At 39.0% G+C, this 18,984-nt stretch overlaps 1 protein-coding gene across 5 annotated transcripts in view; it reads right to left on the bottom strand.

Moving 5' to 3' along the window:
- Nucleotides 1-407: 407 nt before the first annotated feature.
- Nucleotides 408-18,984, bottom strand: part of itga7 (integrin, alpha 7) — a 37,659-nt gene continuing 19,082 nt past the window's right edge. For 2 of the 5 annotated variants that reach the window (XR_266728.3, XR_002062243.2), the window contains exons 6-26: nucleotides 16,072-16,279; nucleotides 15,600-15,796; nucleotides 15,138-15,226; nucleotides 14,899-15,026; nucleotides 14,664-14,759; nucleotides 14,459-14,520; nucleotides 13,986-14,155; nucleotides 13,673-13,819; nucleotides 13,020-13,135; nucleotides 12,411-12,597; nucleotides 12,246-12,320; nucleotides 12,076-12,155; nucleotides 11,897-11,974; nucleotides 11,289-11,391; nucleotides 10,732-10,938; nucleotides 10,130-10,249; nucleotides 9,874-9,987; nucleotides 9,085-9,183; nucleotides 8,856-8,981; nucleotides 5,500-5,664; nucleotides 2,503-2,631 (exon numbers count right to left, since the gene is read on the bottom strand). Coding sequence is in view for 3 of the 5 variants with exons in the window: in XM_005456409.3 (XP_005456466.1) it covers nucleotides 2,476-2,631; nucleotides 8,856-8,981; nucleotides 9,085-9,183; nucleotides 9,874-9,987; nucleotides 10,130-10,249; nucleotides 10,732-10,938; nucleotides 11,289-11,391; nucleotides 11,897-11,974; nucleotides 12,076-12,155; nucleotides 12,246-12,320; nucleotides 12,411-12,597; nucleotides 13,020-13,135; nucleotides 13,673-13,819; nucleotides 13,986-14,155; nucleotides 14,459-14,520; nucleotides 14,664-14,759; nucleotides 14,899-15,026; nucleotides 15,138-15,226; nucleotides 15,600-15,796; nucleotides 16,072-16,279 (2,558 nt within the window). In the remaining 2 variants the exon portion in view is untranslated. Of the gene's footprint in view, nucleotides 2,632-5,499; nucleotides 5,665-8,855; nucleotides 8,982-9,084; nucleotides 9,184-9,873; nucleotides 9,988-10,129; nucleotides 10,250-10,731; nucleotides 10,939-11,288; nucleotides 11,392-11,896; nucleotides 11,975-12,075; nucleotides 12,156-12,245; nucleotides 12,321-12,410; nucleotides 12,598-13,019; nucleotides 13,136-13,672; nucleotides 13,820-13,985; nucleotides 14,156-14,458; nucleotides 14,521-14,663; nucleotides 14,760-14,898; nucleotides 15,027-15,137; nucleotides 15,227-15,599; nucleotides 15,797-16,071; nucleotides 16,280-18,984 lie in introns of all 5 variants that reach the window. The other 3 variants (XM_005456409.3, XM_005456411.3, XM_005456410.3) reach the window with 2 other exon arrangements.

The raw sequence follows: 18,984 nt of genomic DNA, 5'->3' as shown, positions 1-18,984 counted from the left end.
CAGCTGATGTTTTCACTCTTAATACTATTAATCTAAGCTACTGTCCTGCTTCCAGCTTCGCATTTGATTTAGCTCACAAAATTAATTACTTTCTCTAAATTGATTGTGTTGTACTCACACAATAAAACTGGCTATTTTTATTAGTAATGTAATTTACTAATTTTATTTCTTACACCAATCCCAGCTGTCATAATGCAGAGTCAGGTTACACGCTGGAGAAATACTGTAAAGTATGGATATCCTGTATTTTCCATAATTCATTTTCTATAAATGTCATCCAACGGTTTCTTAGACTAAATTAAATTAATTACAAACACACTACCTAATAAACTGTTAATAAAAAACTCATATCACTAATGGGTCTGAGTTAAAAATAAACTTGAAAATGATTATAAGATTTAATGTTCCGTTTTTGACTTTTTTTTATTTATCAGCCAGTGTGTAAGCCGACCACAGACCATGAATATTAATGTCGCATAAACAAAACAAGATGCCTTTATTTCTTCTTCGAGAAGAGTTACAATCAAAAAGTAAAGACAAACCCATCTCATCTGCACCTCTTAATTACTGTTCAGTGCAGGCATCTTTATGTTAACAAGCACAAATACTCAAGAAGATTATGGGCAACATTTCCATGAAAAACAAAATAATTCAGATCTATTCCAGACAAGTAGTCATATTATAGCTTTTTACAAAATTTACATGCGTTATGTTTTCTTTTTTTCCCTCCCATTTAAAGTAACTATAGAAATAATGTTTAATTTCTCAGAGTGTTACCGCCACCTGGTGTTATATAAGTGAATTGCAGCTTTTACACATCCCTGGTTTTTGTCCGTCCATCACTGGGTTTAAAATCTCTGCATAATGATCAAACTAAGCGGTCTGTCAGGTTTACCTCAAATCTTTTTTTTAAATTTCATTTCCAACCTTTAAACAGTGCAGCCAATCCAAAGAAATCAATAAATAAAACACCGAACAATGACCAACAGAAAATTTGGGAATTTCAGAAAAAGGACTTTCATGCAGCTAATATAAGATTGTCCAGCAATACCTAAAAAATCAAGCTGACCCTTCATGCTTTACAGCCACTTCATCAGCCCAGATTAGATCCAAAGAGAGTTTGTCTGGTTCTGATACACATTATGTTCGCGCTGCTCTGTTCATGTAAAACAACAACAACAAAGGTTTTCCCCTGTCTTCATGTTGCTTCAGTGCTGGAGGGATGTTTACTTGTCCACCGGTGTCCAACAGATGTTTCAGGGGAGTGTGATCTAATTTGCAGTAGCCTTGCGTTTGTAACCAGTGGCACACCATCTGCCACTTTTACATTAAGGCACTTGTACGCAATTAGAAGTGTCAGTAATGAAGTGAACTGTCATACTGGGACGAGCGGCATACATTAACAAGAACAGTGTGACAAGCAGGTTAATGCAGTCCAACAACAAAACAGATGTTACCTGGTGAAACATCTTTACATTACAACTCTATGGCGGCATCACTCAGACCTCACATTGTAACTAATTCACTCATTCGTAGCAGTATAGGTTTTAAATTGAGGCTACAGTAAGTTTTCATACATATTTGATTTTTTTTACACTGTTATGTCATCATAAGACATCCATAAAAAAAATCTACCAGAAATGTTCCTAAACACAAGAAGAGCACACGATATCTTAAATATTGCTTTTTTTTTCTTTCTGTTTTTTTAATCTGACACATGCGACAGCGGTGCTCCGGTCGTGGCTACGGCATGTTATATATAGGCTGTATTGTGGTTTTTTGTTCTTATTCAAGTTACTCAGGCAATTGAATAAAGCCCTACAAAAGCTATCAATGAACTTTTTAAATGGCTTCTTGAGCCAACCCAGAATAATCGTCGAGCCCAGAAGACAACACATTCATCGAAACACGAACATCCACCCACCCAGTGCTTTAACCAGTACTAAAAAAAGTCATTTATATATAGAAAAATGCATTTTCCTTTCATTGCCCATATGAATCTTCAGTCTTACAGTAGTTAAGGCAAAAAGTAGTCTTTGTCATGGGCACTGGCTTCTTTACTATAATGTCCAGTATATCTGTGTGTCTGTTATGATCTCCATGTGGTGCTCATGCATGTCTTTGATTTTCAGTCCTTCTTTCTGATGTCAGAGAGCGAAGCAGCAGTGAGGGCTGGGAAACGTACTCAGCAGCTCGACTGGTTTTTAATGTTGTCGTAGGCCTTCAGTACAATACTATGATATTGATTTACGGTAAAATTAAACTAAATAGGCTATGTAACGCCTTCAGTAGGCTACAGCATTGAGAAAACACATCAGTATGTAAGCAATGACGAAGTAAAGTGTGCACCACATTTCGTGATCCCAGTCTCTGTGCACTTTTTTAGTCAGTTAATTCAACAGCAAAGACAGAATGAGTGCTGCACATGGTGATTTTTTCTCTTTTTTTTAAAGTCAGTTAGCGCTTCAAAGCAGGTTACGAGGTCCCGTCGCTCCAGTGTGTGGCCCATTCCTTTTTTTGGACGCCTCCTGACTTCTCAGTCTGAAACTGAGGCCGGTCCTCGCGAGGAATCTTCACCGCGTGGTACTGAGGCAGTTTGTCCTTGTAGTGCGCCCGTCGGAAGAAGCCACACTATTGGCCCAGGGAGGAAAGGAGGTCGGAGTGCACACAGAAGACAGGAAAGATGGATGGAGGAGGCAGAAGAGAAGGAAAACAGAATTAACCAGTGTCATGTTTAAGTGACTGTGACAACTACAGTTGTTTAACTGTGTTTGAGGAGGTACTATATTACTCAATAGCATGCCTTCTAAGCAAAGTATCCACTCTTATTCATTGGATTTAGGTAAAGCTTTATAGTGCATCTCATAGATAAGAAGGCAAAGTGATTAACTGATGACCAGCTGCAAACAAATTGACTTGTTAATAAAAAATAAATTTAAAACAGCACACCAACCAAAAAGCACACCCTCATGCTCGACATTTATAAACTGGCACCAGCCCGAAGTGTCTGTGATTAACATACCAACACACTGAAGTACCATTAAGCAGATTTACACTCATTAAAAGGAACAAAGACACCCACTGATCCTAATGACAAGTTCAGTCTGGCACCTGGAAAAGTCGATCAGTTATTGAATGCATGTCAAATCGTTAATAGATTTTTAGGAAGAGGGGACTGCGCCGTAGAAATGAACAGTCTTCTGAGAATGATGCCAGAATGAACAAGTGCATATAACTGAAAAGTAAGAGGCACAAAACACAGCACAGCAGGCATGTTAAAGCCTTGAAGGAGAGATGGCTGGATGGTGTTCAACAGGCACAAATTAGGTGAATAGAAAATAAAGATTTTAAATTATTTTACAGAACAAAACACCGAAAACTGTTTCAGTAATCCAACAACTGACACTAGCAAAGTAGCTGCTCATCGGAGACATTAATATTAAAGGTTGTTGTTAGAATAGGAGACATTTAGGCTAATACCTAGCATTAGGCTATAAGTGCAACTAGCCACCTATGTAGAGACAGCAGATATGTGTTTCTTTAACAGAGTATGATGATTTCCGACATTTTAGGGAAATTAAATATAACAATTTAAAAAAAAAAATTGGGATCAAATCATGAATGTAGGCAACACAGTTCATATACACTAACTGGCCACTTTATTGGGTACACCTGTACAGATGCTTGTCAGTTCAAAATTCTTATCAGTCGGTCACATGGCAACATCTCCGTATATTTAGGCAGACAGAAATGGTCAAGATGACCTGCTGACATCTATATCTTTCATAAACTGATGATTTGCTGGAATATTTCTACACAACCATCTCCAGGGTTTTACAGAGACAATATCCAGTGTCCTGCCTTGTTGGCAGAGGAGAATTGCCAGCGTCCTTTGAGCTGATGCAAGACATAATTCAAATAACTCCTAGTTGCATGCAAGCTATTCAGGATAGTATCTCTGAATGCACAATGCACTGAACCTTGAAGTAGTTGAACTTAAGCAGCAAAAGGCCACAACAGACTGCAGAACAGGCTGCAGCACACTGCATCAGTGTGCTCTAAAATCATTGGCCTGCCTGTCAGAACTCTGGCACAGGTTTTCAGCCAACAGGCCCTCAGACAGGCAGCCAAAATCATCAACGACCCCTCTCACATTCTTCACCCCGCATTTCAGTGGCTCCCCTCTGGGCGACGCCTTCGCTGCATCTCCTGCAGGACTGAGAGTAGGAGAGCCACCTTTGTCCCCAAAGCCACTCTGCTTTTTAACTCCAGCCGATAAGAACATTTCCCACACCAGAAACATAAACTACTCTACACTCTTTTTATACTACCGACACTTTATTCACTTTTAGTCACTTTAATTTTAAAACTGTGTAATTTTAAAACTGTATATTCTGTGTATTTATTATCTCACTCTTATTGCCTGTTCTTATTGTCCTTATCTTCAGTGTTATGCTGCTCTGTTGTATGTTAATTGCCCCTTGGGGATAAATAAAGTCTTCTGATTCTGATTCTGATTCTGATTGGCTGCTGTTATCAGCTAGGAACAGGAAACTGAGACCTCATTTCACATGGGCTCATCAAAACTGGGTAACAGAAGATTAGAAAAACTAATGAGTCTCAACTTCTGCTGCAACATTCAGATGCTGGAGTCAGGTGACCAAGATAGATGACCAAGTGTAGCCATAATCTGATGGCTGCTTCCAGCAGGATAATGTTCCACGTAACAAAACTCAAATAATCTCAAACTGGTTTCTTGAACCTGACAATGAGTTAACTCAGCAATCCACAATCACCAGATCCCTTTGGGGTGTAATGAAATGGGAGATTAGCATAGTGCATGTGTAGCTGACAAATCTGCAAAGTGTGTGATGCTATCACGTCAATATGGACCAAATTCTCAGAGGAACATTTCCAGCACCTTGTTGAATCTGTGCATGAAAAAATAAGGCAGCTCTGAAGGCAAAAGTGAGTCCAACTAGTGAGGTGTACCTAATAAAGTGGTTGTTTAGTATAAATGTTTTACCTATTTAATAAAGGTTTCATTTAAAAATGAACAGGACACATAAAATATAACCATTTTATACCACCTTATGGAGCTAATAGCCTCTTATTTTAAATCTCAATCTGCCTGCAAACATTGTCCCGTAAAAGCGAGTGATGGCAGAAACTAGAAGCCACCTTTTGTCTATATTGAAGAATAAAGTAGGAAAACGCTGAGAATCTGGTAAATCTGTCTTTTTTTGTCATTATAATGTTTTTTCTTTCTACTCATAGAAACAGGAACAAAGGTAAAGAAAGCTTTACAAGACCAGTTCTCTTGTTTCTCAGGTGTCACTGCAATGATGCCACCTGAGATCATCTGAGCCTACATTTGTTGTTTATTTATTTGTTAATGTATTTCAAACATGTAAACAATATACACGTCATGCTGTAATGAACACCACCGGCCTTCGAGTGAATTGAGGAACAAAGGCGACTGCAGGTGAAGATTTTTACCGCTTGGAGTGAGAGGAGGAGGGGAGAGCAGGCCAGAGGGGGGTATACTTTATATTATTGTTCTGTCGCCTGCTTCTCCGCCTCCGAGGGTTGGACCCCCAAATGGGCACGGTAGTACTCCGTCTCGTAATGGTGGCGTCGCTCACTGCGTTTGAAGAACCCACACTGGGGCGGGGTAGTGGGGGAAACACAGATATATAACAGAGAGGGATTCCCCGATAGAAGTGAGGAGGAAAGAACAGGGAAAAAAACACAGATTGGAGCGTCACACGGAGGACAAACATGAGGACAGAAGAGGAAAGGCACAGGTGAGAGTGAGCTGGAAGGAATAATACATTTACAGGAGAGATCAGAGCAAGGCAGACTAATAACGGACGGCCCAGAGTGAAGGCAACTGCAGTGACATCAAAGAGACGTCACTCAGGATCCTACAGCTGTTGAACTTTGATGGAAAGGAAAAGAGTACTTGAGGACTAGTTAACTTACTTTACTGACATATTCCAATTTATTTTGACTCCTCTTCCACATTTCAGATGGAACTATTACTGCTTTAAATCCACTGCTATGCAAATGAACCCTGTAAGGCCTGTAACTGTATCCTATGAGTTTTAGACCTCTATATCATCGATTTTTAAATTGTAAAAGTAATTTTTAAGCCATAAACTGCAAAAGTGATACATTAAGAATATCATTCTCATGTGTTATGCAAACAGTTAGTCATAAGTGCATGAATGCAAATTGACTGTTGCTACGACAAATTTATATGATTTCATTTTTTTGTGCATATAAATTTCAATGTGTTTCATGGTTTTGGCTTCACAGGGTTAACATCTTATATGACCTGCGATCCATCTTAGAACAAGTGCTCACTTGCTAGTTAGCAAGCGTGACTTTAAACAAATACAGAATAAGAAATTCCTCTAATAAATTTTCTAAATTATTAAATTATAAATTATTAAAAATTATTATTTTTAGTATTACAAAGAAAGTGGTTTTTACTCAGTTGCCACCCAAAAGTAAATTGTCCATTTTTCATGTATTTTCTTCTCTAAGATGTATATTTTTTGACATCCTTGACATTTTTCACATAAAATATTACTACATATTTATATTTATATTTATTTATATTTATAATATATACATATTTTTTTTAATCTTTCCACTACTGTTAATGATAAAGACCTACAGTTGAATTACGGTATTATCTACAGCTACTCTTAGTACCATCAATGTTAAGTTAGACTCTTTTTCTCCAATTGATCTTTCTGAGTTAACTTCAATAATTACTTCCTCCAAACCATCAACGTGTCTTTTAGACCCCATTCCTACAAAACTGCTCAAAGAAGTCCTGCCATTAATTAATTCTTCGATCTTAAATATGATCAACCTATCTCTAATAATCGGCTATGTACCACAGGCCTTCAAGGTGGCTGTAGTTAAACCTTTACTTAAAAAGCCATCTCTAGACCCAGCTGTCTTAGCTAATTATAGGCCAATCTCCAACCTTCCTTTCATATCAAACATCCTTGAAAGAGTAGTTGTCAAACAGCTAACTGATCATCTGCAGAGGAATGGCTTATTTGAAGCGTTTCAGTCAGGTTTCAGAGCTCATCACAGCACAGAAACAGCTTTAGTGAAGGTTACAAATGATCTTCTTATGGCCTCTGACAGTGGACTCATCTCTGTGCTTGTCCTGCTAGACCTCAGTGCTGCGTTCGATACTGTTGACCATAATATCCTATTAGAGCGATTAGAACATGCTGTAGGTATTACAGGTACTGCACTGCAGTGGTTTGTATCATATCTATCTAATAGACTCCAGTTTGTACATGTAAATGGAGAGTCCTCTTCACACACTAAGGTCAATTATGGTGTTCCACAGGGTTCAGTGCTAGGACCAATTCTATTTACATTATACATGCTTCCCTTAGGCAGCATCATTAGAAGACATAGCATAAATTTTCACTGCTATGCAGATGACACGCAGCTCTATCTGTCCATGAAGCCAGGTAACACACACCAATTAGTTAAACTGCAGGAATGTCTTAAAGACATAAAGACCTGGATGGCCGCTAACTTTCTGCTTCTTAATTCAGATAAAACTGAGGTTATTGTACTCGGCCCTGAAAATCTTAGAAATATGGTATCTAAGCAGATTCTTACTCTGGATGGCATTACCTTGGCCTCCAGTAACACTGTGAGAAACCTTGGAGTCATTTTTGACCAGGACATGTCCTTCAACGCACATATTAAACAAATATGTAAGACTGCTTTCTTCCATTTGCGCAACATCTCTAAAATTAGAAATATCCTGTCTCAGAGTGATGCTGAAAAACTAGTTCATGCATTTATTACTTCCAGGCTGGACTACTGTAATTCACTATTATCAGGAAGTCCTAAAAACTCGCTGAGAAGCCTTCAGTTAATCCAAAATGCTGCAGCAAGAGTACTGACAGGGACTAGAAAGAGAGAGCATATTTCTCCTGTTTTGGCTTCCCTTCATTGGCTTCCTGTTAAATCCAGAACTGAATTCAAAATCCTGCTCCTCACATACAAGGTCTTAAATAATCAGGCCCCATCTTATCTTAATGACCTTGTAGTACCATATCACCCTATTAGAGCACTTCGCTCTTGCACTGCAGGCCTACTTGTTGTTCCTAGAGTATTTAAAAGTAGAATGGGAGGCAGAGCCTTCAGTTTTCAGGCCCCTCTTCTGTGGAACCAACTTCCAGTTTGGATTCGGGAGACAGACACTATCTCTACTTTCAAGATTAGGCTTAAAACTTTCCTTTTTCCTAAAGCATATAGTTAGGGCTGGACCAGGTGACCCTGAATCCTCCCTTAGTTATGCTGCAATAGACGTAGGCTGCCGGGGATTCCCATGATGCATTGAGTTTTTCCCTTCCAGTCACCTTTCTCACTCACTATGTGCTAATAGACCTCTCTGCATCGAATCATATCTGTTATTAACCTCTGTCTCTCTTCCACAGCATGTCTTTCATCCTGTTTTCCTTCTTTCACCCCAACCGGTCGCAGCAGATGGCCGCCCCTCCCTGAGCCTGGTTCTGCCGGAGGTTTCTTCCTGTTAAAAGGGAGTTTTTCCTTCCCACTGTCGCCAAAGTGCTTGCTCATAGGGGGTCATATGATTGTTGGGTTTTTCTCTGTATTTATTATTGTGCTATCTACTGTACAATATAAAGCGCCTTGAGGCGACTTTTGTTGTGATTTGGCGCTATATAAATAAAATTGAATTGAATTGAATTGAATTGAATTGAATTGAATTGAATTGAATAAAAAGACAAAAAACACAGTGAAAAATTAAAGACAATAAGACCATTTGAGATCTGATGGATTACCTTCCATAGCATGAGGACCAGCAGTGCCAGCAGCAGGACACCTGCCAGGATGGCAATGAGGATGATCCACCAGGGGATCCAGTACTGGTCAGTAACACCATGCTCGGGATAAATCATCACTGAAACCTGATAAGGAAGAAAGGATATTCAGCTCAAAGCTTGAAGTAATGCACAAACAACAACTTAACAGTAAAAATGTTTATTTTTTAAATGAATGTGTGTGAAATACCAGTGCAGCAGCATCCTTAAGGACCAGATGTTTGATGCTGGACTTCACAGTGATGTTAGCTCTGACCAGCAGCTCCAGAGCACTGACTGCTGGGAAGTCCTAAGAGACAGACAGAAACAAAGCAAGTAGCAAGTTTGTGTTTAAAAAGAAGGAAAACTGCACCGAGAAACAATAAAACTTTAGCCAAAGCAACATAATGTTGGCTCTACTAATTACACCATATAAACTATTCACACAGTTGTATATAACACGTATTAGAGCCAAAACTATGAAAAAGTGAAATTTAAAGAGAAAACAAACTAGACTCTATTTCCTTTAGGTGCTTTGCTGGTCCCTTATTTCCTAAGAGATCACGACATGATTAAAGGAGTCTGTCCAGATGCAAACATCATTTATCCAGGCTCGTGACCTCTTGTTTGTATCTCCGCCTCGTCCAAAGGAGGAGATACAAACAAGGCAAATTTAATGACAAATTCAATTTCAAAATTGTAAATAAATTTCTATTAAAAAACAGTTTCCAATAAATTCTGTTGATGTTTGATGGAAAAGCAAACTAACATATTCACATATTCTTACTCTTTGATCTCAGTGAATATTGAAAATTGAAAGTTCATTTGACTTGGTCGCCAGACATCATCTGTAACATACAAGCTTCCTGACATCAGTCGTCACTGTGTAAATGCATTTGCTGCAGTTATCACTCACTCGCTGCTCGCTGCAGCAGCTGTGACAGTTGGACTGAAGCTGAGCTTGAGAGTAATATGCAGAAAGGTGCTGATGTAATATTACCTCTATGAAACTGCTGTTCCACAGTCTAGCGTGGATTTTAAGCACAGCCTGACCGGAGAAGCTGTGGAGAGGACACTGGAACAGCACACAGCGTGCTGACCCCAGCAGGCAATCCTAGAAAACAAAATGACACCTGAATGTAAACTGCTGTGGAAACGAAAGAGGACTACGTGTTCACACTTTAAAACCATTGGCAGGAAATCAATGACCCACGTTCTGGTCTTTTTCCTGGCTCTCTGCTTCTTGTCCTTCTTACCAGTTTGAGCGACTTGCGTCTGTCTGAAGCTGACACCGCAGGTGTGGTCTGTCCCACGCTGCCTTTCGTCATGATCTGACCTTCCTCCTCTGGGTGGGAACGGCGTTTTCGCCCAACCTGCTGAAATAGATGCATTTATATGCATGTTTCAAGAAAAGATTCGAAAAGGTTTTGTCAAAATACAAACAGAAAGCATGTAATATATTATAAAGGCTTTTGAGTTCCATCAAACAGTGTAAAACACAGAAAAAGAGAAGATTAAATGAATTGCTAACATGAATTATATCCTTATATCCTATTCCTATTATTTCTGTCACTTGTTGTTAAAACATGTACTTGTGAGCCTTTTTCTAATGAAATAAAGTGCTCTTTAAAAAAGGAAAAGGAAACATGACTGATACAAAATAAATGTATACCAATCAAGTACATTTCAAGTACAAATGTAATGCTTTATATTTTACTTATGTAACGATATTGCATGAAAAATTAACATGTACTCAAATTAGTTAAAGTCAGCATAAATATTTTTTGTGTGTAAAAAATGAGCCAGTTCATTTTATGTTGATTTTCTCCCAAAGTCGGCAGTGATTTGCTCCGCCTACCCCGTGACTGCCCGGCTCTGCAGGTGAGGAGCCCTGTAGCTTCAGAGGATTCAGAGCTGATGTGGGGGTGCACTGTGTTTCTGGGTGGCCTTGAAACGTCAAGCTGGCAGGATACAGGAGCCATTTCTCATTGGCCAGCTCATAGGGCCACATAATGTTGAGGAAGGCAGAGCCAAGTGTCTGGAGAGCTTGACCGGGATTAGCAACCTGACAGAGGAAAAAAAAAAAGCTTACATTTAATAAAGTATGTTCATAGATGTTTCTGTCTTGGGTCCTTTTTTTGCTATTATGAAAAGATGAAACCAACAAGACGGACTCAGAGAAGGCAAACCTCTCTGGGCAGCATTTACTTTTAAAGAGATAGTATTGTATTTTGTAAATATTCATTTTGAGTCCTCTCTTGTTTTTAAAGGTACATTAAGAAGTTGTAGTGCACTAAAAGCAAGTCCAAGGAGCATGCGTTTGTTATTGGCCCCACTGAAACCTATTTTAATATACTTATAAAATATATTTTTTTAAAGAACAGCATCCCAGAAAGCCACAAACTCTTTTCTCACCACAAACTCAAAATCCACAGCGCTGCCGATGTCGTCCAGACTGCTCATCGCACTCTCACCCCTCACTGCACCGCTGAAGAACAGCTTGTCGGGATTTACACGCCTAATGCAGAAAATACAGTGATCATCAGTGTGTCAGAAGGCTGGAAACACAAAACTTAACATTACTGTCTATTTACTCACTATTTAACCACGTTTACTGATGAGCAAGGCTGCGTCTTAAAGCGAAGCATTCATAATTGAATTTAAAAACCTTTTAATAAATTTGCTAAATTCAAATACATGTGGTTTCATTTTAAATTCTAATAATAGTTTTCACACTTCCAAAGGTCATCCTTTGGTTAGAGAGGTATAAAGTGAGCATATTTCCACTTGTTATAATGGTGCAGGCATAAACACATGAAGTCCTGGTTTTAAATCTTGAACCTCAGTGTGGAAAGAAACACAGCTTCAGCGAAGAGTTGGAACAAGCTGATCAAATTTATGTGACAGATAATGTGGAATGAAATGATTTCACCAACCATAAAGGATGTGAGAGTGTTTTAGTAGACCTACATAAAGCAGCTTTACTGCCACAGACTCTTTAATAGACTGAAGGTGTTACTCACCCACTGACAGACAGAGGGAGCTCTATCACAACTTTAGCGTAAGCTGTCTCAGGGACCAAGTCAGGCTGTTCGCTGATGCTGAGGACAAAACAATGAAAGAACTTAGATGAAAGTCAAAACATAAAAAGTAAGAATGTGATCTTTGTTGTCACAGATCAGGGAAAGTGTAGAAAACTTACGTTTTCAGTGAGAGCTCAGCTGTCAGCTCGGTGGTCTCAATAGTGATGTTAGCTGTGCTCAGACTGATGGAAAATTTCAGCTGAGGAAAAAATCATGAGTATAAAGTTTTTTAAAATATGTTTTTGGTTGTTTTGTTGAGTTTAACAATAAAGACACAGTTTTGTCTTACCTTAGAGTTTCGTTTGACGGGGTTTCCCAGGTCACATTCAACCTGTGAGCCATTCTGGTTTGCTTGACATCTCATCTGCAGTCAAATCAGACAAATACTATCAGAGGAAAACATATCATCAACTCTAAAACGATAGTCTGAGATTATATTTAGCAGATCTCACACCTGCTCTGGGATCCTGGAGCCGGCGTATGACAGAGTGTTTGGCAGGGAGATAATAAGCTGAGCAGCATGAGCATCATCGCCATCCTCCTCGGGGTAAAGAGGGTCAGAGGGCATGTTAGTGACGGTGATGTCCAGCACTACCAGCCGCTGATCTGAGAGAGAAAACACCTGCACATCGTCCTCATCTCTGCATGACGGCAAAGGAGACAAAAAAGACAAAACATTTTTAAAGAAAGGCATTTCAACATAGTCTGAAGGTTGAGCAGAAAAAAGCTGAGTGAGCAATCGTAACATAATTGTAGATTTTTTGTGGTAGGGCTGTAAGCTGTAAACTCTTTATTCCCATATGACACTTTCCTATGCATTCATCTGCAGTGATAGTTACAGAGGAGCTTTTGGGAGATTAGTTAGAAAAGCTTGAACCCTTTCAACTTAAAATTACTTAAGTGTAAGATTTATTGTTATTTATTTAATAATAAATAATTAAAACAATAACAATTTAGATATGATACCACAATGTTTCCTGAAGATTTGCCATTAATCATCAATATCATCTCAGTCAGACAATAAAACACTGTTGGGGTGTCGAGCTGAAAAGCAGACACTCACTTTGGCAGAGGGATGAAGAGGTCAGAGTTCAGGGGTCGAGTACCAAACTGGTAGCTTAGCTTCAGGTTGCTCTGGCAGATTTTGTCATTGCCGCATCCTTCTCGCAGAAAGTTCACCTTCAGGGATTAAATAAGACAAATATTAGGCTGAGATCAGGAATTTAAGAGTTTTTATAGTGAAGTAATTTTGGTGTCAATAACCCAAAAACGTCCCTGTTTCCACACAGCCTCATCAACTGTTTTTTATTTTAATTAAACATCTTTAAGTTTGAACCTTTTGTGTTTTTTATACAGTCTTATGCCAAAACAATTACTCAGTCAATCAATTAATGCTGAAAACTCATTTTATAATTTAAATGATTTATCACTGATACCAATACTAACTAAATACAGCAGGTGTATTGCTGAATGCTACAAAAGTGTATATGAGGTGAGTTGAGTTTAAAAGCAACCCAAGTATAAGAACAGGTTTAACTGTTCTGTTTTGAGTTTATTTTATGTGTCACAGATTTGGCTTAAATGATCCTTGCTGAGTCTAAATTAATGCAGAAACACAATGTTGATGGAAAGCATTACATAAAGCTTTGGCTTGTTTATACAGTAAATTATGAGCTGCATCCTTAAAAATACTTCTTTTCCTATTTTGCTGCAGACCTCAGAGTGGAGCGTATTGGAAGGGGAGACATTGAGTATCGGCGGTAGCTTCTCCAGCCTTTTTGCAGAGTGTCTGCGTGGCGGCACGGGCTTGATAGTGTGGGTTATGACCAAAGAGATGGGACGCAGTTTGTCACGGATGTTCTCCTGCACAGAAGGAAAATATAAAATTTAGCATTTGGCCAAAGTTACAGCAGAAAAGAATGAAATAGTCCATTAAAGCAATGTCTATTCAACGCGGCGTCCTTTTCATACTGGGATACTTCATACACAGTAAAACAAAGAAACATATCCATGACGTTAAGTTACTGACATGCAGCTGGAAGACAGCATTGGTGCACACAGCGTGACGCTGCCGATTTAGCTGCACTTCTTCTGTCTGTGTGTACTCCGGCTCCAGTAAACTACGGCCCAGGAAGGTAACGCGGTGCGGGAGGCCCAGCTTCCTGCGCTCTGTGTCTGCTTCAAAGCGCACTACGAGGGCTTGAATGGAGTAAAATGGGGCAGCACATAGAGGGAGACAGATGGGTTGAAATACACAAATGTCAGGACACACACCGAAAGAGCACTTAAAGAACCCACCGGGGACAGAAGATATACTAAACCCATCTGAGGAGATACAGTGTTACACAGCTGTGATTTAATCATAATAACATCTAATGTTACCTCACAGATAAGGTTACTTTCTACCGTAAATAGAAATGACTCCTGTCACTGTGGGGAGTGATGTAAAGTCCCGCGAGAGCAAAAGACAGAAACAGTCGTGAAAGCCGATGTGTGACTTACTAATGTGTGGAGAGTAGTGAGCTGGGTACGCTACGAAGGTGAAGCAAGCCTTGACCTCCACACTAAAAACAGAAACCCAAGAAGAGGGGAAAAGACATGATCTTTAGGAGCTTCAGGACTGTAGAAGAACATTTCTTTAAATGTTTTCATTTTCAGTTTGTTTAGTTAAATTATCCCATAAGTTTAGTGCGTTATGAGTGAGTACCAGACTCCATCTCTGCCTTTGCAGTTGGACTGCTCCAAATCTATTTGTGGAGGATCAATAGTTATGTCTCTCTTCACATGAATGACAGGACGAGATCTTGAGGACGCAGGGAAACACAAAAAGACAAGAAAAAAGAAAACTTTTAATAAATTATTAAAAATATGTTTTCATCCTTTAGATAAATGCACTGTCATCAAAATGTTTTCAGAGGTGTTTAACCAAAATCTTTTCTCACCTGAAGAGAACCACTGAATCGTTCAGCGAGCCCACTGCCACATCTGGATAGTGATTGTTGTCGATATCCAAACCCCCTGAGATAGAATATCCAAAACGTCTCACATCAAAGTCCCGGCCATCCAACACCTAATGGGATGAAGAACATCCAGTTTTATCCATGTCATCTCTTTCTGTCATTCTCTCCTTTTGATTTGGACCTTTAATATTTTCTTTGCAGTCGCTCATATCCAAACTTACCTGAGCAGGTTTTGTCTCAATTCCAGATTTTGAGCCTCTATAGATAAAAACTTTTCCATCTCCATCAAACGGTGCTCCCACAGCAATATCTGCATAGATGTCAGACAAACTGGTTTCCAACTCTACATTCTTATTATAATGGTTTAAACCATAAACCATAGTTTGATATAGACAAGCAGAAGACTTTCAACACAGTAAACTGTTTGACTGTTTCACTGCTGGAACCATTTAAAGGACACTAACTGTATTTTATGTTTTCCCTTATTTTCTAATATTTATATTCTGTTATACATCTGTTATATCCTGAAGAATGATCATATTAAACATGACCATCATCATCCAGTCAGTGACTTATATTCACCATCACTCACAGTCGCTGGGTTTTCCATTCAGCCAATCAAACAGCAGAAGTTACTTTTAAGATTAAAACATTCTGAGTCAATAAAAAAGTTTTGCTTGTACCTCCATATCCATCCTGGTCCAGATCTCCAACGTTGCTGACTGTCATCCCAAACATGGAGTCATATGTCCCGTTGAGGCGGATGGGCCGAGCCTGATCGTCCCAGTGACCAAACGGGTTCAGATACACATAAACAGCTCCACCAATCTCTGCTTTACGGTCAAAGAAATTAGGAGCTCCAACAATCAGGTCCGTCCAGCTAGCAAACAGAGGCAGAAAAGTCGAAATGAACATTCCCTTGAACCAGTCTCTTCTAATCTACATTCATAGTTGCACTTGAATATGTATTTTATGCATTTTACACAGGAAAATGCTGTTGCAGGATTTAGGTGTTAAAAAATATTATCTTGTGTTTATAACTCTAAGATGAATTTGACCTTTTTGTGTAGTACATGACTGTGCATCCCATTTTCTATGGGTTATATGATTTTATGATGGTCATCCAGACTGACTTCCTATTTAGCCTTTGCTCACCCATCATGGTTGAGATCTGTGGTGGCTACTGAATATCCGAATGAAGAGGCCAGCTCTTCCCCCCAGAAGATGTGCTGTGGCACCAACCGGTACACATTGTCTTTCTTCAGCAGCACCACCGCCCCGGTGTGATTGGCTCGGGGAGCACCAGCCACGAAGGTTAGCTCTCCGAGACTCATTATTCCCATTGCAGAGTCAACAGAAAACCCTGGAAGATGAGGAAGAAGAGCAAAGCAGAGGAGGAGGAAGGAAGTGTTATGGGTTAATATCGACCGTGGGCTTCAGAGGCTCACCTCCTCTGAGTGTGCCATGTTCTGCTCATCTTCTTACTAATGAAATGTGGGCCTTAAGTGACTATTGATTTTGTGCCTAACTCATGATGGGTGTAAATGTCCTGTGTGCTGTGCGTGTGAAAGGCTGTGTGTCTAGTGGAAGCAAAAAGGCTGGTTGTGATAGTAACATGAGATGTATTGATGTTGGCCTAATGTCTCCTGAGATTCATGATACCAAAGCTCTGCACTGGTTGACAATGGTGAAGGCGGTGTGTAAACATGGTGGGTGGACGTTAAGCAGATTTATCGCCTAAAGCATCTCCTCTTCTCTGTGAGTGTGCTTTGTGAAAAGATAATCTGCATGTGTGTGAAGGAATTTGAGTATGTGCATGCATGTAAATCAGGTAAAGCAATTCAGCGTGTATATAGAGGAGGAAGGATTTTTGCATCTTGTGCGGAATATTTCTGATCAAGCTGTGAAAAATGACACGTAACATATGAAACATTTGGCCTGAACACAGACATTTTCTACATGCACTTGCTATACTAGACTAAAAAGCAGGCAGCTGGTGCAAAATGTGAGGACAATCTGTCTCCATCGGGACATGAAGGACATTTGTTAGTGCTGAGTAAACATGCAGAGGGAGACAAGACAGAGACAAACAGTGAGCAGCTCCAGGGTGGCAGGTGGGGAATGCAGCACTGCAGCTTCTATAAAACCAGCAGATGTGGGAACAAGGTGCAACTTTTTCCTCGCAGGCTGGCTTTTAGCTCACAAGCTTGCAACATGGTAGAAACTATAAAGCTAATTAAGGAATGAAAGCATAAGGGGAAAAAGTTTTTGCAATGTTAATCTTAATAAATTGCTTAGTTTTTATTTGAGTTAGACTGTTAGACAGAAAAAAGAGATGATTTGGAGAGAACGATGGAATTTCAGATATTTATTTATTTATTTTAAAAATTCTCTTATCTGCCTGCTAAATATGTCCTAGCCATTGGGTTAGTCAGCAAATACTCGAGGTTGTAAGTATCTACTGATTAGTCTCCAATGATGTGCTCCTTAGTGTCCTACTCCTACTATATATAATTTATTATCCACATTTTATTTAATTTCATTTACATTTATGTTTTTCCTCATTTGGACCAGAGAGACAGTAGCTGACAATAAAGGATTTTTTGCTTTTTTGCTTTATTTTGTTTTATCTATAAAATAAAGGTGCTCACACCTCCTTTGATTTGTGACACCTAACTGCTGCATGCATGCAAATGATGCTATATAAGTGTAAGTATTTTTTACACATACAACTTCTGCATTTGGCATAGTTTTTGTTAAATAAATCACATGGTGTATTATGTCATGTGTGATGTTCATCTTAAGTTGTATTTACTATATTTGATTTATCATGACTCTTTTTGCCACGGCTATAAATTTTAAATAGAGTTTATTTCTTGAATAAAAGCCTCTTTAAATTAAAATTGAATTTACCTGATAAAGAGCCAAAGATGATCCTTGTAAATGTTGATGTTTCTATGTACTCGTTGTTTCAACGCTGACTTTTCTGACTATGGTAACTACTCGGGTGCAGCCTCAGCATTAGTCCCTTTAGCTTTAATGAAGAGATTCTGTGTTTAGTGTTTGATTTGGCCTTGATGGAGATAAAAAACAAAGATTTCTTTTCATTCAGAAGGCCATCACTTCTTTAAATGAATACTTTTACTGTTCCTATTGGACACAATACAGTGATATTTAAGATCCAACAAAAGCTGCAAATTCCTACAACAGTCTGTCATTTTAGTAAGCATGCATAGATAGGTGTGTCGTATCATCTGGTTAGGATCAATGGAAGCACGTGGGTTATAAATGAAGGCTAAAAGGTCATGTGGGAATTAGTGTTGTCAAGGAGACGGCTCAATACGGTGAGTAGGAGGGTAAGCAGGATTGGAGGAATGTGAATAAAGAGATTTATAGCAGATCCACACACTTAGAGGAAAAATAATGACCGGAAACCCAAAATAACAATGAATAGCTCCTGCTCAGCAGACTGTGGATCACTAACAACTGACACTAAATACTGAGAAATTCAACACAAAGCCTCACATCATTATCTTGATAAAATGTATCTATCGTTTGAATGAAAATATCAGTGTGACAGTGCACCACTATTGATTCATTTGACCTTAGGCCTGTACAACAAAGTGAGTTCATCATACCTGGGGCATTTACTTATCCAATCAGGATAAGCATTCACATGAAGCTAGTCATCAACTTGCTAAACTAAACCAGGATTTTGCCTGCACATTCACATGAAAAGGGTGGTGTTAGCAGCATCTGACTGATCATAATTATGGATAAATGTATTCACAGTAGACCCATTTGATTTTTTTCAAAGAGAGATGAAGCTGTACTTTGGAGAAAATATGAAGTTCAAACATGTAATATAGATTTAAGGCAACAAATCTGCTGCAGATAAAGCAGTAAGAGTGTGTGTGAGAGGACGAGCACTGTGGAGTAATACAGTATTACTTAAGTATAGGCTTTAAGTGCATTGGTCAGTAAGACCAGAAAGGAGTGATTATATTAATAAAGTTTAGCCTACTTGAAGCCTGGAAGAAAAGCTGGCAAAAAAGCTGATGGTGTAAC

This window comes from Oreochromis niloticus, linkage group LG5 (genome assembly GCF_001858045.2).
Source record: "Oreochromis niloticus isolate F11D_XX linkage group LG5, O_niloticus_UMD_NMBU, whole genome shotgun sequence".
Classification (NCBI taxonomy): domain Eukaryota; kingdom Metazoa; phylum Chordata; class Actinopteri; order Cichliformes; family Cichlidae; genus Oreochromis; species Oreochromis niloticus.
Note: the sequence above shows the minus strand (reverse complement) of the source record. Positions and strands in the feature narration are given on the sequence as shown.